A 17,885-nucleotide genomic window follows, 5' to 3' on the forward strand; every position below is an offset into this window, starting at 1 on the left:
TAAGAGCTTTGAATAAAGACTTAAATTCACTTTCAAAAGAAGGAAAAGAGAAGCTGAATATTTTCCAAATGAGGAAATTGACAGCACAGAATAAAGATCAGTTATCATTGTAAAAAATTATGTCTTCTAATGTAAAATTATTTTAACTTGGTATAAATTAAATCGGACCAATGTGTTGGTTAGTTTCCCTGTATTCAATAAATAAATGAAGGTTTCATCTGCAGCACCTCAAGAACTGAGACTATCCACAACAGTTTATTCTGAGGTAACAGAGTTTACGGGGTAGATTTAGTGTAAAAATTTGAATTGATTGTTTTTGGAAATGCAACATTTTTGGGGTAAAAGTCAGAGTTTTTCTCCATTAACATTTTTCTGTGTGTGAATTCTAATGAAATTAACACATTGAGGTGACTTGGTTCTTGTTTGGATATATTTCACAAACATGTTTGTTTCTGGTGAAACTTCTTTTAAAAAGAAAATCGTGTTATGACGTCAACTTTCCAGGAAAAGATTGTTTTTATGCCATTTGTGCCAGTTATGCAGTACCCACCTCCGGCCAGCGGGGGGCCTGATGGCGGTGTGCGTATTAACTCGAGTGGATCGACTTTCTATGAACACCAAAGAAGAAGTAGATGCTAGTCCATAGTTAGCAAGTAAGCGGTAAATAAACAAATGAACGTGCACGGTGAGTGAATTTACGGACTGTTTCTGAATAAAAACTGACTTACAATCCGATTATTGTTGTTTTAGGACACTATTTATATTGCTACAGTTTATGTTGAATGAGCGTTAATGTAATTATTCAGCGATACAACACAGATGCTAACACAGTCCGTTAGCACCCCAGCAGTCACCGTAATGTTGTTTAAACTCTTTGATTTAACTTTAAAAATAATATTATTTGAGGTTTTTATGGAAGCCGGGTAGAAACGGAGTGATACATCTTCCAACAACACCATAGCGCCGCTCCTTTCTGTGTGCGAGGCTTCATTTCCAAAGTTGGAACAGAACTCCCGTCAAAAATGTGCCACTTTTAACACATTTTCAGCCAAACTTCTTGTTTATCATCGCCGCTGTAACCTGAACTGTTTTGGGTGTGAGAAGCTTAGGGCTCCGGACATGTCGGCTGATACAAAGATAGCAGAGCTGCTCACTGAGCTCCACCAGCTCATCAAACAGACGCAGGTGAGTCCCACCGCAGATCCGCCTGGAAGGTGTCTGAGTGCAGCAGTAATAATCAGGTGTCCCGTTGCAGGAGGAGAGGTCCCGGAGTGAACACAACCTGCTCAACATCCAGAAAACCCACGAGAGGATGCAGACGGAAAACAAAAGTCAGTCTCATCATTTTCACCACCCTCCTGCTGCACCCAGCACTGTTTAAGGCTGTTTACACCTGGAGGTTACATGGGGTCAGAGTGGGGATACCAGGGGGAAAACTGACGTTACACATCCATAACTGAGCCGGTTTTACTTCAGAGGATCACATTTTAATTCAATTCAGTTTTATTTATAAAGCGCCAAATTAAAACAAATATCGGCCGTTTCTCAGTATGCGAATTAGAGCTGGTTTTCAGATAAAAACTGTGTTCAGCTGCTCGTTCAGTCAGAACCAAAGTGAATTCAATTCATTTTTATTTATATCGCGCTAAATAAATCAAATCAAATTTATTTATATAGCACATTTCATATACAAACAATTCAAAGTGCTTTACATAAAATAAAAGCATTGCAGCAGGGAGTGGAAGAAGCATTAAAAATACAGAAAAGAATATAAAGAGAAACAAATAAAATCATTAAAATAAAAGAATATAAAGAGAAACAAATAAAACCATTTAAATTAATTTAAAAACCAGCAACAGTCCAGATAAGTTCACAGATATCGTGCAGATTTCATGCATAGACACATGAGAACAGAAATGTTTTTAACCTGGATTTAAAAATGTCTCCATTTGGTGAAAGGTTAATCTCCACTGGCAGTTTGTTCCACTTGTTTGCAGCATAACAGCTAAATGCTGCTTCTCCATGTTTAGTCTGGACTCTGGACTGGACCAGCTGACCTGAGTCCTTGGATCTAAGAGCTCTGCTGGCTTTATATTCTCTGAACATATCACAGACTGTAAACCATCAGCAGGCGTCTTCACACATTATTGGGTTCTTAATCTCTCTGATTAATGGGAGGGTCTAAAAGTTACCAAAATAATCTAAACAATTTCAAATATAAAAATTGATTGCAGATTTTGATTCCAAACTTAACTAAAGTATATTCTAACTGCCCAAAGAAAACTAAATCGATAGAACTTATGATTTACAAACATAAATGGCCACAACACGGTCCGTCTGTGGAGCGTCCACACTCGCATGTAAAGGTGTCCTGAGTGTTTTCACAGCTTTAACACCATGTGAACACCAGGTGGAAACAGCCTCCCACATTCTCACAGCCTGTTTACGGCTGCTGGACCTTTTCCTCCGTCTCTTTCAGCTTCTCCGTACTACCGCACCAAACTGAGGGGCCTGTACACCACGGCCAAAGCAGACGCCGAGGCAGAGTGCAGCATCCTGCGTCACGCTCTGGATAAGATTGCAGAAATCAAGTCGCTGCTGGAGGAGCGGAGGATCGGTACGCCCGCCTCAGATTCCCCTCAGACTCTGAGCTCTGCTCCTGCAGCTCTGCAGCTTCTGCTGTTCCTTTTCTTTCAGCTGCCAGGATGGAGGTGTACAGCGACCCCCCGAGGAAGACCATGAGGCGCGGCGTCCTGATGACGCTGCTGCAGCAGTCGGCCATGACGCTCCCGCTGTGGATCGGCAAACCCGGAGAGAGGTATCAGCTCCGTCCTGACCGGCGTGACGCGTGTGTTTGGGATTAAATCTGACGTTTAATCAGTTTAAGTTAGTTTGAGCGACTTCTTTGTTTTTAGAAAACAGAACCAAATGTAGAACCTGATGCAGCAATACTCAGTGAAAGTTGTTCTGGAGTCACAGAGAGACGGAAAGTTTACAGAATCTACAGGATTCTGGAAGCTTGTCCAACCAGCAGACAGGTGAGGGTGTCAGGATTGGGTATAACAGCAGCATCCACCAAAGGTTCAGCCTCTCCAACAAGGACGGGTCATGGCTCACCACTTTGGGCCAAACTCCATCAGAGAATCATCAAGAAGTTCAGCAAATATTTCTCAGAGTAAGAGATCAGGAAAAGATCAGGACTCTGGAGCAGCTTTCACTGAGTGTTGATGCTTCAGATTCTGGTTCTGGTTCTGTTTTCCAGCCTGAGATCAATAAAGTCTGTCCTTTCTTTTTATCTATTAAATCATTACAGGTTTAAAGGGACAGTTGGCCTCTTCTGACATGAAGCTGTGTAACATCCCACATCAGCAACATCATTTCTGAACATCTTCTTACCCCCTGCTGCGTCCTGTGAGCAGAGTTCCAGCCTCGTTTTGGTGTTGATGAAGGTAGTCCGGCTAGTTGGCTGGGGTTTAAAAAATAAAGCGTTCTGCTTCTCAGAACAATATGCATTCAACAGAGTAATACATTTGCATCACAAAATGGTTCTCCAGGAAAAAGTCAGACCTCACAATCGCTTGGCGCTATTTTCTCTCCCTTCGTATCACTGCCTGCTGCCGCCTGCCGACAGCCGCGCCTGTTACAGTGTTTGCTGCTCGGTCTGCACAGCAGGCAGTGATATGAAGGGAGAGAAAATAGGGCCAAGAGATTGTGAGGTCTGACTTTTTCCTGGAGAACCATTTTGTGATGCAAATGTATTACTCTGTTGAACGCATATTGTTCTGAGAAGCAAAACGCTTTATCTTTTAAACCCCAGCCAACTAGCCGGACTACCTTCATCAGCACCAAAACGAGGCTGGAACTCTGCTCACAGGACGCAGCAGGGGGTAAGAAGATGTTCAGAAATGATGCTGCTGATATGGGATGTTACACAGCTTCATGTAAGAAGAGGCGAACTGTCCCTTTAAATTGGGGCTCAAACTAATAAAAAAACGATTTATTCTTTCATTTGAAGGAAACTTTTTTGGTTTCTCGTTACGTTTCAGAAGCTGAAGACAGAACTTATAAAGATTTTTTCAGATTTAATGAAAAAGCCAAAAACAACTTGAACAAAAAATAGAATTTTCTTCTCTGAGACGACGTTGATGAAAGCAGCGAAAATGCAGTTTTACATCAATATTCAGACAGTAATTCCCTTTAAAAAGAGTTGTTTTTTTTAATGTAAAGTCTCTTTATTTTAGCAGAAGTTCCATATAATCCTGTAAATGTTGGATTTCTTTCAGCCTGAGTTGGAAAAGTCTCTGTTGAATGGGTGAAAGCTGTTTTCCTTCCTGTTTGAGCACCAATCAGCAGCAGTAACGTCTCCTCCCCCTCCAGCCCGCCTTCGCTGTGCGGCGCCATCCCGGCCAGCAGCGACTACGTGGCCAAGCAGGGCGACAAGGTGGCGGCGAGGGTGAAGGCGGTGGACGGAGACGAGCAGTGGATCCTGGCCGAGGTGGTCAGCTACAACCACTCCACCAACAAGTGAGCACGCCACGCACGCCGCACACACCAGCGCGTTCAGGAGCGCGTTGACGCTCTGAAACCCTCTGACTCTTTCTCTGTCGCAGGTACGAAGTGGACGACATCGACGAGGAGGGCAAAGAGTGAGTTCTGCTTCGCCGCCTGTTTAACAGCCTCAGATGGATGCGGTCGCCACGGTGACGGTGGTCGCAGCATCAGGTTGTTGCATCTGCCTGAACCTTCTTCTTCTTCTTCTCTGAGCAGGAGACACACGCTGAGCAGGCGGCGCATCATCCCGCTGCCGCAGTGGAAGGCCAACCCGGAGACGGACCCCGAGGCGCTGTTCAGCAAGGACCAGCTGGTTCTGGCCCTCTACCCGCAGACCACCTGCTTCTACCGGGCCCTGATCCACACGCCGCCGCACAGGGTGAGGCTCAGAGCTGCCAATGCTTAGGTTCCGCTTCCACAGAGTCCGACCCGAGCCGAGGTCACGGGTCCGTCCGGCAGTGCCCGACTCGAATCCTTTGAAACGAGTTAAGATGTTTCATCATCCCCACATTGAAATCAGGTCACATGTTTTTAACAGCAACTGTTGGAGTTTAGAGAAGCTACGAGAGTTAAAACAGGCGATAACGCTTCGTTTAGACCTTTGAACGGGAAGAAACCTCCATCCTGAAGGCTCTGCTAACTGAAGGCTCTGCCTCCCAAAATGGCAGCTGGTTCCACAGAGAGGGGCCTGATAACTGAAGGCTCTGCCTCCCAAACTGGCAGCTGGTTCCACAGAGAGGGGCCTGATAACTGAAGGCTCTGCCTCCCAAACTGGCAGCTGGTTCCACAGAGAGGGGCCTGATAACTGAAGGCTCTGCCTCCCAAACTGGCAGCTGGTTCCACAGAGAGGGGCCTGATAACTGAAGGCTCTGCCTCCCAAACTGGCAGCTGGTTCCACAGAGAGGGGCCTGATAACTGAAGGCTGTGCCTCCCAAACTGGCAGCTGGTTCCACAGAGAGGGGCCTGATAACTGAAGGCTCTGCCTCCCAAACTGGCAGCTGGTTCCACAGAGAGGGGCCTGATAACTGAAGGCTCTGCCTCCCAAACTGGCAGCTGGTCCCACAGAGAGGGGCCTGATAACCGAAGGCTCTGCCTCCCAAACTGGCAGCTGGTTTCATCAGAGAGGGGCCTGATAACTGAAGGCTCTGCCTCCCAAACTGGCAGCTGGTCCCACAGAGAGGGGCCTGATAACTGAAGGCTCTGCCTCCCAAACTGGCAGCTGGTTCCACAGAGAGGGGCCTGATAACTGAAGGCTCTGCCTCCCAAACTGGCAGCTGGTTCCACAGAGAGGGGCCTGATAACTGAAGGCTCTGCCTCTCAAACTGCAGAGTAAAATCCTCTTCATGCTAGTTTCTGTACTCGAACCTTTAACCTTTAACCTCTGACCTTTGACCTCTGTGTGTGTGCCCGCAGCCTCAGGAGGACTACATGGTGCTGTTCGAGGACACGTCGTACGCGGACGGTTACTCCCCCCCGCTCAACGTGGCGCAGCGGTACGTGGTGGCCTGCAAGGAGAACAAGAAGAAGTGACGGAAGCCTGGAGTCCAACACTGAACCCGACCAAAAGAAGCCCGTTTCTGACCTTCACTTTCAGTTTCTTTCTTTTTCTTCCATTTTTATGAGACGACTTTAGTTTCCATCCTGCTCCGATGTCTTTGAAGTGGACCAAACAGACCCGAAAGACTTCAGTTTGGGTTTGAAAATTTTTTTCCTTCAGCTTCGAGGGTTTTTCCTGGAGCTCCGCCTGCTGGCCAGAAGAGGAACTGCAACCGCTCTTCTGTTTTCTGCCTCATCTGTATTCTGTTTTGTGAGTTTTGTGAGTTTCGGTCTCTTCTTTACGGCCTTCTCACCTCCTCCACAGGGACGATTTCTGCCGGATCTGCTTTTAAATTCAACTCTTTTGAGATATTTTTAAAGAAAAAAACGACGTTGATGGAAAAAAGAGAAAAGCAGCAGCACAAGAAAATGTAAAGAACAGTTTAGATAAAGTAAAATAAAGAAGTCGGTTTAAAGAATGTGGTCACATCTCGACTTCTTTTCGTTTCTCTCTCTCTCTTTTTCGTTTTTTTATGGCGGTTGGGAAACAACATATGGAAGCATTACCGCCACCAGCTGGTAAGGAGTGGGATCACATGACAATTGCCTAAGTCTATATACATATATATACACATCCATATATCTACATAGACCTTACTCATATACACTCATTTATATACTCTTACATATTTACATATACTAAATTCTATTATACAACTTACTGTTTTAAATAACAAAAAATAACCTGATATCTTCTGTTTCCTGATTCTTTTTGCAATAAATCTAATATATCCAATTTCATTTTCATCCTACTAAGATTTCTAACTAAATTATTTCTCTGAGCCTGATAATTCCTACAATATAAAATAACATGTTCAATCATCTCATCTTCCCCACGCTCACATTTCCCTGACTGATGTTTTCCTATCATGTATAGGTTTTTATTCAATCCATTATGTCCAATTCTAAGAAGTGATATAATCGTCTCTTCTCTCCTACTTCTTTCTGATCTTCTCATTTTCCCTATTTTCCTTTTCTTTCTTCCATTTTTTTGTTTTATAACCTCTTTTACACTCAGTCTTACATTAATATCAATCAATACTCGTTTTACACTGTTTAGCCATTCTATCTGCCATTTCATTTCCCTCAACTCCATAATTCGCTGGTACCCATATAAAATTAACTATAAGCCCCATCATACTAATTCTATAAAGAGTTTGTTCTATTTAGATTAGATTAGATTGTACTTTATTTATCCCACAACGGGGAAATTCACTTGTCACAGCAGCAACAATAGACATGAAACAAGAAATTAAAAAAGATAAACATTTTTTTAAAAGAGAAAAACAAGTACTAAAAAGTAAGAGAAAAAAAAAGTAAGTACTAAAAAGTAAAGTGACCTAGTATAAATAATATTGCACATTGTGAAGTTGAAATGAATAAAATATAAATAATAATACGGGTAAAGAAAAATCTCTGTATGATTATCATGGGAAAGGCAACAACATGATCAGTAAAGTCTGACAGCTGCTGGGATGAAGGAAACCTCTCCTTGCACCGTGGATGTAAAAGTCTGCTGCTGAAGGAGCTGTACAGGGACCCCACAGTCATGGGCGTCACACCCGTGGGGGGTGGGGGTGTTTCGACACCCCCACTTTTACGGCAAGATGATTTCACCCCCCCACATTTTCCAAAGGTAAACCCGTTTGCCCCATGGATGTATTATATTAACGGTTTGCCCACCCTCGTAGTGCACCAACATACAATGTGTTTTAAAGACTCTGTGCCCTCTTTAGAATAATTCCATTATTAAATGGCCCTGTTCTGCATTTTCACAAATCAGAAAAAGGTTTCACAAATCCCAAACAAGGTTTTAATGAATTTATAGGCTCTTTAGAATAATTATATCCAGATTTGAGCAGAGTAACTATTGTAGTTTCCATACAGGACCCAGTTTAGGGCGATCAAAATGCAAAAAATGCTGTGCAATGGCCCTTTATGCCCATCCATTTAAATCGAGAATCGGATGCCAAGTTCAGCGTCGTGTCTCTGGGCTTGATGTGGCGCTCACGTGCCCCTCCTGTAACACCCCCACATTTAAAACCACTGCTCCACCCCTGCCCACAGTGTCATGGAGGGGGTGAGAGGAGTGGTCCATGACGGATGTCAGCTCAGCTAACATCCTCCTCTCACCCAGGGGACAGTCCAGGACAGAGCTCGCTCTCCTGATCAGTTTGTTCAGTCTCCCTCTGTCTCTGCCCGTGCTGCCCCCTCTCCAGCAGACCACAGTGTAGAAAATGGCTGAAGCTACCACAGAGTCGTAGAAAGTCCTGAGGAGAGTCCCGCACACACCGAAGGACCTCAGTCTCCTCAGCAGGTGGAGGCGACTCTGGCCCTTCTTGTAGAGGGCTTGTGTGTGGTCAGTCCAGTCCAGTTTATTGTTGAGGTGAACACCCAGGAATTTGTAGTTCTCCACCATCTCAATGTCCAATCCCTGGATGTTCACCGGTGTGAAGTGGGGTGTTTTCCTCCTGAAGTTGACGACCATCTCCTTTGTTTCGCTGGTATTAAGCTGAAGATGGTTCAGCTCACACCAGCTGACAAAGTCCTTGATGACCGTCCTGTATTCCAGTTCGTTATCCAACAATGGCTGTGTCATCGGAAAACTTCTGGATGTGGCAGTGTGTGGTGTTGTGTGTGAAGTCCGATGTATACAGGGTGAAGAGGAAAGGAGAGAGCAGCGTACCCTGAGGGGCCCCCGTGCTGCAGAGCACCACGTCAGACACACAGTTATATAGCCTCACATACTGTGGTCTGTAGGTGAGGTAGTCTGTAGTCCAATTAATATATCTGGTCTTCTATCTGACTTACCATTTTGAACACTAAATAATGAAGATCTTTTGGTTTCTCTGGAGCATCATCACCTTTAATCTGAGTACACAGGTGCTCACACCTGCTGGTGATCAGCCAATCAGAGCATTGCTCCTGGCTCATAGTTGGAAGCAGGGAGGGTTCACTTAGTTTTTGTTCAGTAAATAATGACACAGAGGAAAATATCTGAGTTTTAACACCTACTGAGGAACAGGTGATATTTTTTATTAGATCCTGTTACATAAAAACAGAAATAAAAGTGGATTTGCTTCGTTTTTCTGACGATTTTATAAAGAAATCCACTTAATATGTACTAATCTTTTCTAAAAAATAAAAAAGAGCATATTTTGTAAAGTAATAATTCTTATAATACTTTTTTACTTTTTATAATACCGTTTATGTAGTTTAATCCAACATAATGAGGCTAAAGCCGTTAAAGCCGTTAGTTTGGGCCGAGTTAACGGCTTCTGTTGGGCGGTTTGTGTAATTAGGACGTGAAAATCACCAAATCAGTGCTAAAAGAAGTAAATACTTTGCTTTAATTCCTCTATTTCTACCCTAAAGTTGCAGGTTTTTACATTTCGGGAATCGAGATGCCTTTTTTAATAGTTTAAACGGGGGATTTTTAAACCTAAACCTGTCACATGGTTTAATTTGAAGCCCAAATATTTAAATAATTCATAAGTTTCATCTTGTTTGTATTAAAAATGTAATATTCATGTATTTTATGTGATTTTTTTTAGGTTGTCATTGAGTTTCTGATCATCTCCAAACTGAAATCTTCTGGTTCCAGATGCTGTTGGGTTGTTTTCTCTGCTGTGAAACTCTTTAAGGTTTAATTTAATTTAATTTAATTTCCCCACAGCTGCTCTTTGTGAACATTTAGCTGTTTTTGGGATTAAAAAAAAGGATTTAAAAGCTTCTGTTGGGCGGTTTGTGTAATTAGGACATGAAAATCACCAAATCAGTGCTAAAAGAAGTAAAAACTTTGCTTTAATTCCTCTATTTTTACCCTAAAATTGTAGGTTTTTACATTTCGGGAATCGAGATGCCTTTTTTAAAAGTTTAAACGGGGGATTTTTAAACCTAAACCTGTCACATGGTTTAATTTGAAGCCCAAATATTTAACTAATTCATAAGTTTCATCTTGTTTGGATTAAAAATTTAAGATTCATGTATTTTATGTTAATTTTTAGGTTGTAATTGAGTTTCTGATCATCTCCAAACTGAAATCTTCTGGCTCCAGATGCTGTTGAGTTGTTTTCTGTGCTGTGAAACTCTTTAAGGTTTAATTTAATTGAATTTAATCATTAGAAAACTGAAAAAAAATTGTTTTTGTTTGTATTCCATTCCCAGATTCTTACCTTTTTTTGTTTCGTTTTTCGCGAATCTATTTAAAAAACGACGTTTACGTTAGCGGCTCCTTCATTGTGAGTCCGTCCCTGAAGTTAACACCGAGCGGCGGAAACCCGCCTGTGACTCATGAACTCCGACAGTCGTTGAAGGCGGCAGCAACGCGCGGATCAGAAACAAACATGGCGGAAGCGGTAAGTGTCGAACTGACCCGTTGCCGCTTTTATCGATTTAAAAACACTTTATTTGTGGATAATGTAATAAGTAAGAGACTCTAACGTATTTTAAATGAATAAATGATAAACTGGAGGGGGATATGTGAGCGGTGAAGCCACGGAAATGAGTTAAATACCCGAATAGAGATGAAAAACTGAACGTTAGCTCGCTGTCAATCAAATTAAAACCGCTTTCAAACAGTTAACTAGTTAACCAGGTTACCGAAAGTGATGCTGCAGTAACTAACCACTCAGCTAAGGCCGTTCATGTGGTTTAATCCAACATAATGAGGCTAAAGCCGTTAAAGCCGTTAGTTTGGGCCGATTTAACGGCTTCTGTTGGGCGGTTTGTGTAATTAGGGCATTAAAATCACCAAATCAGTGCTAAAAGAAGTAAATACTTTGCTTTAATTCCCCTATTTTTACATTTCGGGAAGCGAGATGCCTTTTTTAAAAGTTGAAACCTGTCAAATAGCTTAATTTGAAGCCCAAATATTAAAATAATTCATTCCAGAAACAAAAGTTTCATCTTGTTTGGACTAAAAATTTAAGATTCATGTATTTTAAGTGAATTTTTAGATTGTAATTGAGTTTCTGATCATCTCCAAACTGAAATCTTCTGGCTCCAGATGCTGTTGGGTTGTTTTCTCTGCTGTGAAACTCTTTAAGGTTTAATTTTATTGAATTTAATTTGCCCAGAGCTGCTCTATGTGAACGTTTAGATGTTTTTGGGATTAAAAAAAAAAAGGCAGCCGTCAGACGGTTTTAACCTGAAAACGTGTCTCTGACTGCAGGTTTAATCTAACTGAGCTGAATCTGGAGCCTCTGAGGCTGAAAAAAAAAACAGGTTTTTAAATCATGATTCGGTCCAAAATCAGCCTCCATGAAAGGCTCAGTCTGTTACTAACAGAGGTGGGTAGGGAAGCCAAAAGTTGTGCTCAAGTAAAAGTACTGTTACCTCAGAATAATATGACTCAAGTAAAAGTAAAAAATATTCATCCAACTAATTACTTGAGTAAGAGTAAAAAAGTGCTTGGTGAAAAAACTACTCAAGTACTGAGTAACTGTTGAGTAACGTCTGATTTATTTGTTAACACAAGCATTCAATCAGACAGACAAAAATACTAAATAATCATCTTTAGGCAAATTAGAGTTCATCCAATTGATCAAATAAATTAAAATGAATTCATTAATTACAAAATAGCTTAAATTAAAAATAATCCAGGTAAATTCAGGTACTTGAATAAAAAATAAGAGACTTAGGAAATGTTTAAAACATATGTAACCCATATGTAACCTAAAAAACAAACATTCACCTATCCATGGGGGAAAAAACGAGTTTAGGAAACTTAGCGCTACATGTTTCCTCAAGTTAGATGTTGAGTTTCTGCTGAAATGTGCGTTTGTTTTGGTTGACACAGAAGACACATAATGTAGCTGCTGTTTCTCACTCTTTGTAAGGTAAACATGCTTTCAGTATGAGGCCTCGTCTGCGTCTTCATTTCCCACCGTTGGTTCTGACATTTTTCATCTGTTTCTTTGTTTGTTTGCCACGACTGCTAATGCTAAAGCTAACCCGTCCCGCCGCTGAGATCGAGTACGGTCACGTGACCAGACTGCACGGCTGCGTCTGATTGGTGGAACACAGTCAGGTGGTAGAGCCTTTGGCGGAAGTCTCTCTCTCTGTCAGAATAAAACATTAAAATGAGGCGTACGCGGGGGGATAAAAATAATGAGGCGTAGAATACCAAAGAGGTAAGAAGAAAAGTAACCAGCTCATTGTAGCCTAATGTAGCGGAGTAAGAGGACAGTTTCTGCTGCACACATCTACTCAAGGAAAAGCAAAAAGTATAGGGATTTAAAACTACTCCTAGAAGTATAATTATTTCAAAAACTTACTCAAGTAAATGTAACTCGTTACTACCCACCTCTGGTTATTGATTATGTTTTTATTTCTCGTACATTTTGCTGGTTAGGTTTAGGACTGTTTCAAAGTGTTTGAAATGCAGCTTCTGCTCTTCTGTCTGATTATAGATCGATTATTTTCAGCGACTTCCTTCCAACACTGTTTTATTTTACCCAATCCTGCTTGTTGTTAGCTTGATTGTTAGCTTGTTTTTACTAGCTAACTCCAGAAGGAGCTTTTCATCTGACAAACAGTTGATTTGAGCTAAGCTTATTAACCCTTTATTTAGTCATTTAAACTCCAAATTCAGACATTTCTTTGTCTTAAAATGTATATTTTTAATCATTTTGATTTGACGGATGATTTTTGTGACTTTTTAGCCTCGTTTTGTCCATTTTTTTTAATCAGAATTTAAACTTTTGACAGATTCTGAAATGTAAAAAAGGACGTTTGGTTCTGTTCACAGGTGTCTGACTGTGACGCGCACGCCGTGAAGCTGCCCCCTAAACGCCGACGCATCCTGGACCCGTCGGCCATCGCACCGGTGCCGGTTTACTCCAACAAGGTACGGAGCTTTAGCGTCTGATGTTCGGTGGATCCCACCTGTGTGTCCCAGATGTTTCTGTGTGTCCCAGATGTTTCTGTGTGTCCCAGATGTTTCAGTGTGACCCCGATGTTTCTGTGTGACCCGGATGTTTCTGTGTGACCCGGATGTTTCAGTGTGACCCGGATGTTTCTGTGTGACCCGGATGTTTCTGTGTGACCCGGATGTTTCAGTGTGTCCCGGATGTTTCAGTGTGACCCGGATGTTTCTGTGTGACCCGGATGTTTCTGTGTGACCCCGATGTTTCTGTGTGACCCGGATGTTTCTGTGTGACCCGGATGTTTCAGTGTGACCCGGATGTTTCTGTGTGACCCGGATGTTTCTGTGTGACCCGGATGTTTCAGTGTGTCCCGGATGTTTCTGTGTGACCCGGATGTTTCTGTGTGACCCGGATGTTTCAGTGTGACCCGGATGTTTCAGTGTGACCCGGATGTTTCAGTGTGTCCCAGATGTTTCATTGTGACCCGGATGTTTCAGTGTGACCCGGATGTTTCTGTGTGACCCGGATGTTTCAGTGTGTCCCAGATGTTTCATTGTGACCCGGATGTTTCAGTGTGATGTTTCAGTGTGACCCGGATGTTTCAGTGTGTCCCAGATGTTTCATTGTGACCCGGATGTTTCAGTGTGTCCCAGATGTTTCATTGTGTCCCGGATGTTTCATTGTGTCCCAGATGTTTCATTGTGTCCCGGATGTTTCAGTGTGACCCAGATGTTTGTGTGTGACCCTGCTTTTTGTGTGTGACCCTGCTTTTTCTGTGTGACCCGGATGTTTCAGTGTGACCCGGATGTTTCAGTGTGACCCGGATGTTTCAGTGTGACCCAGATGTTTCAGTGTGACCCGGATGTTTCTGTGTGACCCAGATGTTTCAGTGTGACCCAGATGTTTGTGTGTGACCCGGATGTTTCAGTGACCCTGCTGTTTCTGTGCTCAGGTGAGCAGCAGTCTGCGGCTGAAGCCCACGGCGGCGCTGCTGTCCCACAGGACCGCAGGTGAGACCCGGGACCGCCGGCCGCTTCCTGTTCCCCGGCAGCTGTAAACTGTTTGTTTCCATCAGGCGACGGAGCAGACGACGGTCTGTGGGCGGAGTTCTCCTCCAGGATACCGCCGCCGCCGCTGCCGCCCATCATCGCTCTGAGCGACTCCGAGGACGAAGCGGAACCAGAGCCGCGGCGAGGAGAAAGCACGGAGCAGCGACTGTAAGAAGAATACAAAAATACTCTATTCAAATTAGTCAAGTAGCTCAACATTTTTCTAAATATTTACAATGATTGTATTAACAATAACAATACCAATTCCAGTAAACAAAATACAATATAATATATAACATATATTATATAACAACTAATAATAATAATGATAAACGACTAAATAAACAAATAAATAAAATATAAAAAAATCAATCAATTTGAGCAGAACTCAGCAGTCACTGTTAAAAAGTGACTAAATTAAAAAGAGGAGAGGCTGGTCGCTTGTTTCCAGGCGCAGCGGGAAAACTTGGGACTGAGTTTGTGTTCTGTGGGTTTCAGAGACGACGCTCGCTGCCCGTCTCCTCCGCCGCCCGAGAGTCCGGTACGCAAACAGTCCAGGAAGGTCACAAAGAAGATCAAGTGAGTCATGTGACCCGGGGTGGGAGCTGGTTAGCATGTTCTTACCATGTGTCCATTGTAAAAGCCAATTAGCTTAGCACGATAGCACGACGTCAGTGCTACAGCATCTCAGCAGAAAGCAGCCAGTTCACATGTCGAGTCCACTGAGCGGAACAAACACAAGGGAAGATTTCACGTTAGCAATATAATGGAAATCAGTCGGCTTGTTAGCCGAGAAGGAAGCTAGCAGAGAGCAGAAGGAAGCTAGCAGAGAGCAGAAGACAGCTAGCAGAGCAGAAGGAAGCTAGCAGAGAGCAGAAGGAAGCTAGCAGAGAGCAGAAGGACGCTAGCAGAGAGCAGAAGGACGCTAGCAGAGAGCAGAAGACAGCTAGCAGAGAGCAGAAGTAAGCTAGCAGAGAGCAGAAGGACGCTAGCGGAGAGTAGAAGGACGCTAGCGGAGAACAGAAGGAAGCTAGCGGAGAACAGAAGGAAGCTAGCGGAGAACAGAAGGAAGCTAGCGGAGAACAGAAGGAAGCTAGCGGAGAACAGAAGAAAGCTAGCGGAGAACAGAAGAAAGCTAGCGGAGAACAGAAGGAAGCTAGCGGAGAACAGAAGGAAGCTAGTGGAGATCAGAAGGAGGCTAGCAGAGAGAAGAAGGAAGCTAGCCTGCCTCAAACACCTCAGAACGTCACCTTTAAAGCGTCAGAGGTCAGCTTTAAAGCGTCAGCGGTCAGGCTTAAAGCGTCAGAGGTCAGGTTTAAAGCGTCAGAGGTCAGGTTTAAAGCGTCAGAGGTCAGGTTTAAAGCGTCAGAGGTCACCTTTAAAGCGTCAGAGGTCAGGTTTAAAGCGTCAGAGGTCAGGTTTAAAGCGTCAGAGGTCAGCTTTAAAGCCTCTGAGGTCAGCTTTGAAGCCTCTGAGGTCAGCTTTGAAGCCTCTGAGGTCAGCTTTGAAGCCTCTGAGGTCAGCTTTAAAGCCTGTGAGGTCAGCTTTAAAGCCTCTGAGGTCAGCTTTAAAGCCTCTGAGGTCAGCTTTAAAGCCTCAGCTCCTGTTTCTCCTCCTCAGTGAGATCAACCGGAGGCTTCGGGCTGTGAGCTCCGTCCTCTCCCCGGACCAGCGCCAGACTACCTCACGCCGTCGTGCCTCCCCGCCGCCGGAGCCAGAAGAAGACGATGACGTCATCGTGACCTTCGACTCGCAGGGTTCGCTGTGCGGCTCCGACCCGGCCCGGGAGATCCCGCTGAAGGTCCGCTGCCGAACGGACATCCACAAGATCCAGGTGCTGTCGGTACGTAGGTCCCCCGAACCGGTTCTGAACCGGTCCCGGGAGCTTTGAATGTCCCACCTGAACCTTTACTGCAGGACTTTCCTCTGATTGGTTCTCGTCCTTCTTCTTCGTGTCTCCAGGCGACGCGGCTCAGCGACGTGGTGACTCAGCTGTCCGTCATCCTGGGCGTCCCGCCTCCTCGCCTCCTGCTGCTCAGAGACGAACTCGAGCTGCCGACCAACGCCACCGTGGGCCAGCTCGGCCTCGGCATCGCTGACATCATCGGTGAGTCACATGACCTCCGGGTAATGAGTGAGAAACTAAGTGAACCCCTGATCCAGCAGCTGGCAGCAGTAGTGAGTGAGAAACTAAGTGAACCCCTGATCCAGCAGCTGGTAGCCGCAGTGAGTGAGAAACTAAGTGAACCCCTGATCCAGCAGCTGGCAGCAGCAGTGTGAGAAACTAAGTGAACCCCTGATCCAGCAGCTGGTAGCAGCAGTGTGTGAGAAACTAAGTGAACCCCTGATCCAGCAGCTGGTAGCAGCAGTGAGAAACTAAGTGAACCCCTGATCCAGCAGCTGTTAGCAGCAGTGAGAAACTAAATGAACCCCTGATCCAGCAGCTGTTAGCAGCAGTGAGAAACTAAATGAACCCCTGATCCAGCAGCTGTTAGCAGCAGTGAGAAACTAAATGAACCCCTGATCCAGCAGCCGGTAGCAGCAGTGAGAAACTAAGTGAACCCCTGATCCGGCAGCTGGTAGCAGCAGTGAGAAACTAAGTGAACCCCTGATCCAGCAGCTGGCAGCAGCAGTGAGTGATAAACTAAGTGAACCCCTGATCCAGCAGCTGGTAGCAGCAGTGTGTGAGAAACTAAGTGAACCCCTGATCCAGCAGCTGGTAGCAGCAGTGAGAAACTAAGTGAACCCCTGATCCAGCAGCTGGTAGCAGCAGAGAGGTGAAGTCACGGTTTCCTGTGTGATGTCATCAGTCTCTCTGTGTGTGATGTCATCAGTCTCTCTGTGTGTGATGTCATCAGTCTCTCTGTGTGTGATGTCATCAGTCTCTCTGTGTGTGATGTCATCAGTCTCTCTGTGTGTGATGTCATCAGTCTCTCTCTGTGACTCTTCTTCTGTGCAGAATGTGTCGTCATGGCAGCAGAGGATCAGAGCAGCATCACTGTGAGGCTTCAGAGCAAAGACCGCGACTCCTCGCAGGAGTTCACAGTTCACAGGGTTCGTATGTCCTCTTCTTCTTCGGCGTGTTTCAGCCGCTGGACGCCGGCGCCTGACGTCCTCTGTGTGTTGCAGGAGGCGCCGCTCAGCGCCGTCTTCTCCCGGTATCTGTCCCGCATGCCCGCCGACGCCCAGAGGAACATCCGCTTCCACTTTGACGGCGCCAAAGTGACGGGCGGCCAGACGCCGGCGCAGCTGGACATGGAGGACGGGGACATCATCGAAGTCTGGATCTGAACCCCGACGCTCGTTCGGCTGAGAAACGGCGGAAAGCGTTTAGAATTTGTAGAGAAAGTGTTTGTAAAAAAAAAAAAAATAATAATAAGATCTGTTTTTGAACGGTGGACAAACCGAATTCCACCGGCGCCGATGGCGCAAGTGGTGTTCATGAATGTGTGATTAAAAAGAAAGTGTGTTACTGGTGTAATGATAACCTCCCACCTGATTATTTATTTTATTTTTATTTTTATTAAACGATGGGGAAATAACGAAGGCAGACCTTATTGATCAGGTACTTTTTACTTTGCACCTGCTGTTGAACGACGTCAACTGGACTAAATGAATAAATGCCTCGTGTCGTTACACTTAGCTAACGCCTGCTGGGTGTTTAGCTAGCTAACGCCTGCTGGGTGTTTAGCTAGCTAACGCCTGCTGGGTGTTTAGCTAGCTAACGCCTGGCGAGCTCTAACTGCGTTTAATAGCCACCAGGTGGCGTCTGAAGAGTGTTTTAGGTGCACCAGATGTCTTGGAAAAGGAGACCAACTGT

The 17,885-nt window shown here is 44.5% G+C and overlaps 3 protein-coding genes across 3 annotated transcripts in view; all 3 read left to right on the top strand.

Annotated features, from left to right (window-relative positions):
- Window positions 1-17,885, top strand: part of LOC142370785 (NLR family CARD domain-containing protein 3-like) — a 390,613-nt gene that overhangs the window by 221,452 nt on the left and 151,276 nt on the right. The gene's annotated exons all lie outside the window — the stretch shown is intronic.
- On the top strand, window positions 613-6,566 carry sgf29 (SAGA complex associated factor 29). Its single transcript, XM_075453283.1, has 9 exons — window positions 613-685; window positions 1,105-1,185; window positions 1,256-1,331; window positions 2,480-2,617; window positions 2,698-2,818; window positions 4,378-4,524; window positions 4,611-4,646; window positions 4,768-4,930; window positions 5,965-6,566. Exons 2-9 carry the CDS (start codon window positions 1,120-1,122, stop codon window positions 6,079-6,081), a joined length of 864 nt encoding a protein of 287 aa, XP_075309398.1. The 5' UTR covers window positions 613-685; window positions 1,105-1,119; the 3' UTR covers window positions 6,082-6,566.
- nfatc2ip (nuclear factor of activated T cells 2 interacting protein) lies at window positions 10,461-17,607 on the top strand. Its single transcript, XM_075453281.1, has 9 exons — window positions 10,461-10,505; window positions 12,899-12,997; window positions 13,969-14,026; window positions 14,092-14,233; window positions 14,564-14,644; window positions 15,686-15,908; window positions 16,028-16,172; window positions 17,025-17,119; window positions 17,195-17,607. Exons 1-9 carry the CDS (start codon window positions 10,494-10,496, stop codon window positions 17,354-17,356), a joined length of 1,017 nt encoding a protein of 338 aa, XP_075309396.1. The 5' UTR covers window positions 10,461-10,493; the 3' UTR covers window positions 17,357-17,607.

The sequence above is a fragment of the Odontesthes bonariensis genome, chromosome 21 (genome assembly GCF_027942865.1).
Source record: "Odontesthes bonariensis isolate fOdoBon6 chromosome 21, fOdoBon6.hap1, whole genome shotgun sequence".
Taxonomy (NCBI): Eukaryota; Metazoa; Chordata; class Actinopteri; order Atheriniformes; family Atherinopsidae; genus Odontesthes; species Odontesthes bonariensis.